Genomic DNA, 10920 nt, shown 5'->3' with positions numbered 1-10920 from the left:
ACGGATCCCTGCTCCATCTCCTCGTTATCCTCATCATCGCCTGGCGGTGGCTGGCACTGATTTCATGCTTTATAACTCCCGATATCCGAATGGCAAACAACGTTTAGCGCTTTAGCGTAGTGCCAGTGCCACCTGCCAAAAAGGAACGGAGCAGCACACCAGACAGGGCACTGTAGGGGTGCGACTGGCAGCAAGTGTTGCTTTGCCGCCTGCCGGGTCCGCGCGGCGTATGCGCAATGTTTGCTTTACATTTTTCTCCTCTTCTTTTTTTGGCGTTGAGTGGTTGTTTTTTCTTGGGCTTACCTCTCGGGGGGTGGGGGGACAGCTCATGGCATATGCATGATACATCAAATATTTAAGCGATATTTCAGCTATTCCGACAATGAGTCAAATCCAAGAGAATGTCTGTGGACTCCGTCTGCTGCGGATGATGCTGCCTGCCAGCCTGCCTGCCTGCCTGCCTGCCTGCCTGCTTGACTGCTGCCTGCGATAATAAAGTTTACAGATAAACGATTCTGAAATCAAATTATGCCACCCCTCCCGGGAGAGAGTGAAGTTTTGATTTTGAATTCAAACCGTAGGGGAGATGCAAATAACATTTGATTTATATTTTCTCTTGGAATTTACGTGTTATTTATGATTTAGATTGTCTTCAAACGAAGACCAGCTGCAGCTTGTCGTGCCATTGAATTTAAAGTTGGCCAGAAAGAGCTTGGCTAGCTCAGAGTCCACATGATATTGTTATTCTTGTCGTAATTAAAAACCCATGAAAGCAACGACAACGGCAACGACGACGACCAAACAACTGGCCACAATCGCATGAGCAGACGCAGACCCAGACAGACAGCTCGATGGAGTGCGGAGTCCGTCATGTGTGTCTGTGTGTGTGTGTGTGTGTGTGTGTTTGTGTCTGGTAAAATAAACATGAAACGTATTGATGGCACGGCTGTGGGTGGCTGGCTGCACCTCTTCCCGGACGAATGCCAGCAAAAAGTTCCATATCAATTTTAAGCCAAAGTAATGAAAAAGTAACAGCAACAGCAACACAGCGACGGCATCGGCATCGGCAAAGGGAAAAGCAAGACGAGCAGAAAAAGAATTAAAACGAAAGCTATAGACAAAGTATATTTGCACGCAGCGGGAAGGACTCGACTGCCCCATTCTGGCTCCTTGGGAAATGATTCTGCCGACTCGCTCCCCGATGATGATGATATCGTTGGGAACGCTAACGCTTTATGACAACCCAATGGGCCACTAGAAAAAACGAAGCGTGTAGCACATTTCTTGGTTTTGTTGCTGTAGTAGGTTGCTCTGGCTCCTGTCCTAAGGATGCTGTTTACATTCGCTGGCGAAGGACAAGCGGCGGACCATGTCTGAAGCAACGAAATTAAAAACCAATAAAAAGCGCTGCACACGAAATTAAAAATTATGTTTTTCCTTCTCCCTCTCTCTGACAATAACAGAAACGGAAGCGGAAAACAACATTCCATTCCGGTAAAGAAAAAGTTGTAAAAAACACGAATAAAATTTCCGGGCTGGGGCTGGGCTTTAAAAAATGCCTCACATAAAACTTTTACAATTAAGCAAAACGATGCAAAGTTGGCCAGACCAGGGCCAGAGCCTATGCACCACTTCGATAATTGAATATTTTAGCCAGACGAGTCGTATGGCCGCGGGGAGGGGGCGGGAATGAAATGCCAGCAAAGCGGAAGTGGGAGGATGGGCCAGAAAAAGTGTAGCATACACTTGGGCGTCGATGGAGAGCAGCAGCAGTCCCAGGAATTAATTGCTGCACAGTGTTTCGGCACAGATCGTTGAAACTTTCACGGCGAGTCATTTATTTAATTTACTACCTTACAGCAAAATCGGTCCTCCCCTATCCCTACCCCACCCCCAGCCAAGGCCAACTGCATGGCTATGAATAATTTAAGCAAATCGCAGGCTGTTGGCTGTTGGACTGTCCCCAGTGCCAGTCGTACTCCTATATCAAATAGTATCCAAGCTCTACTCAGCTCTGTTCTGTTCTGTTTTGTTTTGTCTGCGTGAACGTGTCGCTTGGCCGGATTAGGCGGCATTTGCATATTTTAATTATGTAGATGGCTCTGCGGAGCGGAGCTACTTAGGCCACCGAAGCAGTGAATCGGAAGCGGGAGACCCGACTTAATTAAGAGTCCCCAACCTCCTTGGAGATGCCCAAAAAAACGCCATTGATAGCAAGAACATATGTTTCTTGTTCAGGGGCAAGAAAGTAGTGTTCTCCCGCAGAAATTCGCATTAAAGCTAGCCCCAGGATCGAGCGGATAAACGTATTTCAGAGCCAAAGCCAGAGCTTGGCCAATAAACACATTACAAGCACCGCCGATCATAAATTCATAATGAAATATGAAGCCAAGCCAAGCCAGCCCTAGCCCCAGCCCCAGCCCCAGCCCCAGCCCCAGACCGAAAAAGATACAGATACAAGGAAGATACGAATGAAGAAGCCACCCGGCGAGTAAAAGGGAAAAATATAACTATAATAAATACGCAACAGTGTAGTACACAGACGAAAGTCAGTCGGAGAGAAGAGTCAGAGTCAGGGTCTGGTTTTGGCCAGCAGCTCTCAGGGCAGCAGGGCGCAAGAGGAGCTGCGAACCGTCTGTGGCATTAGTTTTATGATTATTTGTGGCATTTATTGTGTGGACAGTGGCTACAACTGACCAAAGCAACTGCCCCCGCAACCACCCACTCCCCCCATATGGGGATATCTGGGTCCAGTCCATGGGCAGTGCAGCTTTAATTAGATTTGCACATTACACAGAGACCAACGCACCAACGGCTAATGATTCTGGTCCGATATTGGTATGCCTCGCACGAAGTTGTACAGTGGTTAGAAAGCGTCCGCAATAATGTCCTTGAGAGTCGCATCTTTGCCCTCCATTTGCCATTTTGTTTGGCACACTGTGGACCCACAGTGTCTTCCGGCTGCCTCTATAGGGCTGGTGGGGCAGGGTCTGACTTGTTGGACTCGGCTAATGCACAGAGTATGATGCGATAAATACCAGACGGTAACAGTTGCCTTGAGAGCAGGCCACTGGCCCAGACACGGCCGGAGCTTCCCCCCCATCAATAAGCTTAATTTAATTCGACACTCTCTGACTTTCGCTATCTCTTTAAGCCCGAGGTCCTTCCAGGGGAGGGTCTGGGTGGGGACTGGCACATGATTATTATTAGTTATGATGATGTATCCCCCCTAATGGCTGCATGAACGTGTGTGGGCTGTGCGAGTGTTCGACTCTGGCGAATATTAACAATTGTTTCTTTTTTTCCGGCCTGTTTTTCGAGGCCCCGTCCGTCGCCGCCGCTACGTCTGCGAAACACGCTAAAAATTAATTAAACGTCCCAGGCGAAGGGTGTAAATACATACATACATTTTTTTTCTGCTGTTCTGCTCTGTTTTTACTCGGCCATTTCGTGGTTATTTATGCGCTTTGTCCGACCAAGCCCCTGGCACGGGCATGGTCTGGCCCTGTCCGGTCCGGACCGGTTCGGATCCGGGCCTACACTTGATTCATTGTTTTTCCGTACGTGGGTATATGGGCAGCACGCACTCATATTGCCAATTTATATTTGTATTAATTAATGGGCCAGTAAACAATTGCTGAAAGCTGCGCCATTAGCCCCAGTCCCGTGGACCCATCGATGGAGGGGGTGATGCGATGTGAGGCGGATGGACGGGGCTAAAAGTGCGGGAAATTGCTGCAATAATAAGCTAGCCATTGGGCCACATAAATTATACAGGTTTTCCTCCTCTTTTCATTCATTTCATTCTGCTGGAGTTAATAACATTTCGGTTATGAAATTCTGCAAAATTGACCTCAGTTCAGTTATTTGTGCAGCACATTTTTTCCTCGGCTTCTGGTCAGACATAATAAATTCTGCTGTCAATTTTCGTGCATTTTTAACTAATCGAAAATGGGAAAAGGAGAATTTTGCGGTTCACTGGATTTAAAATGATTAAATAAATAGTTTTTTGCCCTATTTCAGATGCCCAAAAGTATGCTGCACAGTTTTACAACCAGACAAATTTTTTTTTTTTTTTTTTTTTTTTTCATGTGGAAAATTTGTATTTTATTGTAAACAAGTTTACTGCTACCTTTCGTGGCAACTTAATCTAGTTTTACATTTAAGGGGAAAAACAATTGATCACAGGAGATACATACTTAAACTTAATGTTACATATATGGAAGAGAGACAAATTCAACAATCAAAAGCGGCAATCGGTACCTATGTATGCACATTTATATGGATTTCCGCAGCCTCTTGTGTTTTCTGCTGCTTCCGACTGCCAACTTTAATATCTGGCCGTTTTCCCACATCATTGCAATGGCTTTTAGCAGTAAAAGCAGGGGAAAGCGCATTGAAAACGCATAAAACAATCGCCTGGAAAAGCGCAGCCAGAATGCCAGCAGCAGATTGTCGCAGGTCACAATAAAAGTGCGCCATCCTCGACTCCTGTTTATTTGTCCAGCCAGAAGGCAGCCACCTCACCCCACCCCACCCACGCCCAGGGCAAGGACTATGGCCGCAAATAAGTACTGTGGCAGCTGCACATTACAATTTGTTCTCGGGGTGCCTTCTCTCTCTGTGCCCTGTGTGTGGTTTCGGACTCGGACTTTTCGGTCATGATAAAAATGAGCGTCGGAAATGCGAATATAAATTCTGCCATATCTGATGTACAAGTGTACGATTGTCTGTGTGTAAGTGGGTGTGTGCGTGTGTGAGTGTGTGTGGCAGGATAAACGTAGTGGCTGTACTGCATTGCCGTTGCCAGGATGCCAGCCAGACTACGGGAGCATACCAATCATCGGAAGTGTGCCGCTGGGCTGGGGCAGGACCGGCAACGGCAACGGCAACGGAAATGACATGCAATAAAGCACAAAGGCGCACACGCATCGAGTGAAAGCAGTGAAAGCTCTCCTTCCCATTGTCTGCTGCCCGTCGCTGGATTATAACGAAAAATGGCATCTAACAACAAAAATCTATCTGGCAAATGCATTTGCGCCCCATCCCCAGCAGCCGGGGAGAAACTTTACGAAATTACAATTGCAAAAGTTGCGTGTGCCCGGAGATGGCAGAGTCCTTGCCCTCGGCTGCTGTCCAGCATCCAGATGGCAGTGGCAGTGGGAGTTGTGGGGGGATGCCTCTGCCCCATGCCCTCATTCTAAGGGGCTCTGTGTGTCTGTGTGTGTGTGTGCGTTAACGCCAAAGTCATTTGGCTTATCAATGCCAGACGCAGACAATTTCGGTCGCTTATCGCTTGGTCGCATCGCTCCGACCCGATCCATGCAGGTGGCATGCGGCGTTCAGGAGGAGTGAGAGCATTATTAAGTGGCCATTAGCCGGACCTGGCGACATAGTTGGGAGCATTACCACAAATTACACAGCTGCCAATGATTTTGTTGACTCCCCGCCGAAGCGGCAGCAAACATTGCTCAACCGATGCTCGATGGTCGATGGTCGATGGTCGAGGCGCGACTATGTTGATTCTAACCAGCAAACCAGGCATCGGACAACAGGCCGGCAGCAGCGGGAGGAGGAGTCGACTCGACATTCCTCTCCAGTCCCCATCCCTGCTTGCTAATTACGCCCTGCAGCAAGCGTTGCATGCATGTGATTGCTCGTACCTCAATGGTCTCCAAGCAGGGTCTTGCAACACTGCAACGTTGTTGTCGTCGTCGCTGCTGCCACAGTCCCTATGCCATCCCTGAGTTGCAGCTCCCATATCCGAGTCGGAGTCTGCCATAATTTGCCATCAACTTATTAGCAGGCAGAACTCTCTGGCTGTCAGTTGCAAGAGTACGAGTAGTTTCGATTTTAATTTTCGTGTTGCTGCTGCCTCTGGTGGTGGTGCGGCATGCAAATGCAAATGCCCGACATGCATAATTTGTATTCATTATCCGATGCATAATTACAGATGCGAGTAGCGGGTCCCTTGTAGTTGCAGCTCCAAGATCAGGCCTGAGTGGACTGACCCTCGGGAAGTTCCATTTCCTAAGTTATAGAATAGTCTGTGTTTGTGTACCTTCTTTGAACTCTTTATTCAAGAGAATGCAATACAATTTATTGGCTTAAAGTATAATTATTTTAATACATTTATCATTAGCCCAATCGTGTAGCATCGGCTCCGAAGATGCCACATCGCATTTAGTAAATATACGCGTGTAGCTTGGTACCTTAAATCCTAAAAAAAAAAAAAAAAAAAATATACGCGTACTATATGTAGTGGATGCAATAAATACAGTTCATTATATATCTCTCTTACTTTCTGGATGTACATATGTATAAATAGGGTTATCTCCAAAATATGCATAAAATATATAAAAATAGTTTTCAAGATGATCTTAATCTTTTCGCTTATCTAGGGATTCGTATTTGGAACAGTGTTTAGCCCACTCGTCTGGCTCTTATTGTATGGTTTCGTCCTCTGATAGAGTTGCATATGTTTCTCTGTGTGCCTTAATGTCAAGTTGAACTTTGCTTTGCTTTCTTGAGTTCTTGCCTCCGTTCCATTCCATTCCATTCCGTTCCGTTCTGGTCTGGTCTGGTCTGGACAATTGATGATCCCTCGCAGGGTCTGTGGCTACTTCGTTAGCGTCGGCATTCAGCTCGAATCGGAGTGGAGTGCCCAGGGCGCCTCATTAATAACCTCCTTGCCACGCTTCGCCTGCTCTCTGTTGCGGCTGCGCCTTCGCCTTCACCTCCACATCCACCTGGACCTAGTCCTCGGCAATCAGCTCTAATTAAAATGGCCTCGGGTTCGGCAGCATCACGAGATGATGCAGTTCTTGTCCTTGTCGCCAGCCATCTCGGCGGGCTTCCTCTTCCGATCGTATGCCAGCGCATCGTTGGGCACGTAGCTGACACGCACCCCGCCATAGTGCCGCCGCTGCGGCAGCTGGTACATCATCATGTAGTCCTCGGAGCTGGAGGAGCTCGAGGAGCACGTGGAGCATACGTCCGACTCCTCTGCCGACTCCTCGCGCTCCCGTTCTCTCTGCTGGCGCGGCGACTTGTGGGCGGCTTCGCTGTCCGCCTGCAGGACGGAGGGCGGGCCCTGGTAGGAGGAGGACAACGGCTGGGCGGGGGCATAGGTGTCTGCTCGGGTGGTGGAGTGCGACCGGTGGCCGCTGCCACTGCGATGGTGGTTTCCGGACGAGGTGGAGGAGGTGGACTTGCGGCGACGTCTACGCCTCGAGGAATGTCCAGGCCCATGGCGACCACTCTCTCTATCCTTATCCCCACCCTTGTCTCTGTCTCTATCTCTGTCCCTCTCCCGATCCCGATCGCGCTCCTTGTCGCCTCCCCCGCTCGTGCCAGCTCCATTGCCGGAGTAGCTGCGGGAGCGGGGCAATGTGTCCGGTATTCCCTCGAAGCGGACGCCCTTCTTCTTGGCCGGCTCTCCGCTCATGGGGGAGGAGGAGGAGGCCCCGCTCAGGATGGACACTGGGTGCGTGGGGCCGTGCGTGGCCGAGTGCGCCGACAGGGGCGTGTTTAGGGAGCGATCACCGGCGGAGTGTGTGGGCGAGCCCATAAGCTCTGTGGGCAGGGCCGTGGAGGCGACGCTCAGGTTGGGCGTCGGAAGCTCTGGCACCTCTCCGACGGCACCCCTTTCGGGGGGCGGGGGCGGTGGGTGCATGATGTCCGCGTACTCGTGCTGGAACTGCTGGGCGGAGGAGTGAAGCGCCGGCTGCTGACCAAAGTGGGCCGCCATCTGGTGCTGCAGCATTGGACCCTTCCCCGCCAGTTCTGGCATGCTGGAGGTGTGCTGGTTCTCCATTAGCTGCCGCTCCAGCTGGTAGCTGTGGGTGGCTCCCAGCGGGGGCTTGGCCGGCCAGGCCGTGTCCAGATTCGAGGACATCTCGTTGAAGTTGTAGACGCCATCGCGCTGCAGCTCCATGGGCTTGGGCATCAGGTGCGGCTGGAAGTCTCCGGGAGAATTCAGGGGCGACATGTTATGCGAGGTGCTTGTGGCTCGCCCGCCGGAGAAGTCGGTGAAGTCCCCGCCGCCCGCATGGTCGCCGCTCCTGCAGTGCTCCAGATCCTTGACCACACCCGCATCCGAGTCGGACGTGGCGTAGCTCTGGCTCTGGCTCTGCTTGGCCTGTTCCAGCAATGAGAGTTCCCCGCCCAGTCCCATCAGACTGCCGCCGACCACTGGTCCTCCGGCCGCCTCCAGCTGTTGAGTCTGGAGCTGGTACATGGCCTGGTTAAAGCTCGCCTGGTGCTGCTGCTGCTGCTGCGGCGACATGGGCGGCGAGCTGGAGGCGTGGCTGCTGGTGATACGCGTCTGGGGACGCACCCGTTGCGTGGGCGGGATGGGGGTGGTGTACATGCCGGTGCCAGAGCTGTCGGACGGCGTCGGCGGTTCCCCCTTGCTGCAGGCGATGGAGCAGTAGATGGCCCCACGGCGGGGCAGGAAGGCGCGTCCGAGCAGCGAGCAGCGGCACGTGTTGCACGAGAAGCACTCGTTGGTGGCATGCCAGTGCTGGCCGTCGTGGCTCATCTGCCCCTGATCGACGCCAATGGCCTCCCCGCAGTAGTCGCAGTACTCCGCGAACATCGCGTCGAAGCAGTGGAGGCAGTAGGGTTTGCCCTCCCGCATGATGTACCGCTGACCGCCGAGCTGCTTGTCGCACTCGTGGCAGGCGAAGTGGTTCATGTGCCAGGCCCGTCCTTCGGCCTCCGTGCACTCGTCGGCCAGGATGATCTAGGACGACAAAGACAGGGTTCTCGTAATCCTCCCGTGATGAGAGTAGAATCAGGATCAGGGCTTACCTCATCGCAGGCCGAGCAGCGGGGCTTGAGGGTCTCCGCGTGGTGGCGCCCGCAATACATGCGTCCATCGCGGTGGAAGTAGATGAGGTCCACCAGCAGTTCGCGGCAGATGCAGCACGTGAAACAGGCCGGATGCCAGCTGGCATTGGGGCCGAGGCGCGTCGCGAACACGGCAATGTCCCCCGTGGAGATTAGTTCGTCGCACTGCAAATAGTTTGGGTCTGGTATCAGAGCTGGACTTCGTAGGATGTGAATGTGGATGGGGAATGTGGGGCAGGTATATGTACTTACGCCGTCGCATGGCCGGGCACTCATCAGCTGTCGGACGTTGCCGCGTCCGAGGGCATCGCGCTTGCGCTGCGTGGAGAAGAGGCGCAGCTCCTTGCGCTCCTCATCCGTCAGTGAGTGACAGTAACGAACCTGCAATGACAGAAAGTAACTGAAAACCGTTCGGGATGCCTCTCTCCCCCTTTTCTTTTGACTGTTCGTTGGACAGGGAAATCATATGTTCAAGTAGACTCTCAACATCTTGAAGAATCCGTGGGCAGAAGGCAGAAGGCAGAAGGCCGCTAGCAGCCAGCAGCCAGCAGCCTCAAGTGATCTTTCCAAGAAGCGCATACATGGAACAGGCGGAGATTGTTTGTCTCGACTGAAGGCTGCGAGCCTTTGACTATCCAACATCAGCAGTCAGTGGGGTGGCCAGTGGCCAGTGGCCAGACATACCCAGACCCCACCAATCCACAATCCACAAACCCACAAAGCCCAAAGCAAACCGCAAAAGGCAAAACGGTAGCCGGTAGCCAAGGCTGCCCATCAACGCTTCTCCTCCATCTCTTACATCTCCTCCATCGGAATCTGCTGCCCCATCTGCTGCCCCATCTGGAGCCACTGCGGTCAGCCTCCCATCCCATCCCATCGCATCCCGTCTCGTCTCGTTTGTGTGTTGTATGCAAATTTTTTTCGGCTACCTCCACTTATTTTTTCGGGCACCCAGTTTGGCCTTCAATGAGTGTTCTAGCCATCGTTAGCAGTGTTGGCAGTGGCAGTGGACCGTCCCGCCAGCCCACGTTACTGATATCTGGGAATCCGCTCAGGCCTTTTTGTTTGGATAGTTTTTTGTGGTTTTTGCGTCTGCTCTAAATACCGAGAGCCAACTCTTCAGTTGGGTCCCAGGCACCGGCACGGGCACGGGCACAGGCACAGGCACTGGCTGCACTTGTTTTCCCGATTAATTAAAGGTTACACAGTGCCAAGGGAGTGGGGTGGCCTGGTGTGTGTGTGTGTGTGTGTGTGTGTATGTGTGTATGTGCGAGTGGGAAAAATCACCAGACAATTTGACTTTGAAATGTCATAGCCCGTAATTCGAGTCGGTTTCAATCACGATAAAGCGGCCGCCATGCGATGCTCTCGAGCATTTGGATAAATGCCACGAAATTGACAGGTCCAGCGAGTCCCTGGAGCATGGGGCAGGTAGTTCGAGTCCCCCCAACTTCGTTCTTGTGTACTCACCTCGTTATCATGCGGCGGAAGTTGATGCAGCAATTGTCGCACACGATACTGCTCCCCCGGACTGTTAACGTATGGCACTTTGTCGTCGGGTATTTGCGAGAAATATAAGCGGACCTGCGGGAGAAAAAAAGCCACATTGAAATACATTGAGGAATGCTTAAATACAGTTAACCGAGGAGGGAGTGGTGGGGAGAGGAGATTCTGCAAAGGGTTAAGAGCCTAGCCTGGGAGATCGCTCGTCGCACTCGTCGCACTCGGCGGCTGCCACAGCCACGGCACAGCGGGTAAAGATTTTTGATTTTATTACGTTGATTTCCCTCTCTCTGGCTTCATTCTGGTTTCCTCCTTCCTCCTTCCTCTTTCGTTTTTCCCCATTTGAGCCAGGTTGAAAGGTGCACAACGTGCTAAGCCAACTTTATTGGCCACGCTTGCAGCAGGCTGCAGAACGTTCTCCGTTCGCCGGTCGGAGTCGGAGGACGGAGGACGGAGGACGGAGGCTGGAGGGATAGGGAGATGCCAACTCTCGCAGCGAGTGACTGACACATGGCTTATGCCGCATCAACGTAAATTGCTGCCACATGGCTGTAAATAAATTTT

General features: G+C 51.8%; 1 protein-coding gene across 3 annotated transcripts in view; it reads right to left on the bottom strand.

The window, feature by feature from the left end:
* Positions 1-6052: 6052 nt before the first annotated feature.
* The window catches only part of LOC108159885 (protein prickle), a 53328-nt gene continuing 48460 nt past the window's right edge, over positions 6053-10920 (bottom strand). For all 3 annotated transcript variants that reach the window (XM_017293501.2, XM_017293499.2, XM_033390357.1), the window contains exons 3-6: positions 10324-10437; positions 9106-9234; positions 8815-9018; positions 6053-8746 (exon numbers count right to left, since the gene is read on the bottom strand). In XM_017293501.2, the coding sequence (XP_017148990.1) occupies positions 6806-8746; positions 8815-9018; positions 9106-9234; positions 10324-10437 (2388 nt within the window). In that variant the 3' untranslated portion in view covers positions 6053-6805. The remainder of the gene's footprint in view (positions 8747-8814; positions 9019-9105; positions 9235-10323; positions 10438-10920) is intronic.

Source organism: Drosophila miranda, chromosome 3 (genome assembly GCF_003369915.1).
Source record: "Drosophila miranda strain MSH22 chromosome 3, D.miranda_PacBio2.1, whole genome shotgun sequence".
NCBI lineage: Eukaryota > Metazoa > Arthropoda > Insecta > Diptera > Drosophilidae > Drosophila > Drosophila miranda.
Note: the sequence above shows the minus strand (reverse complement) of the source record. Positions and strands in the feature narration are given on the sequence as shown.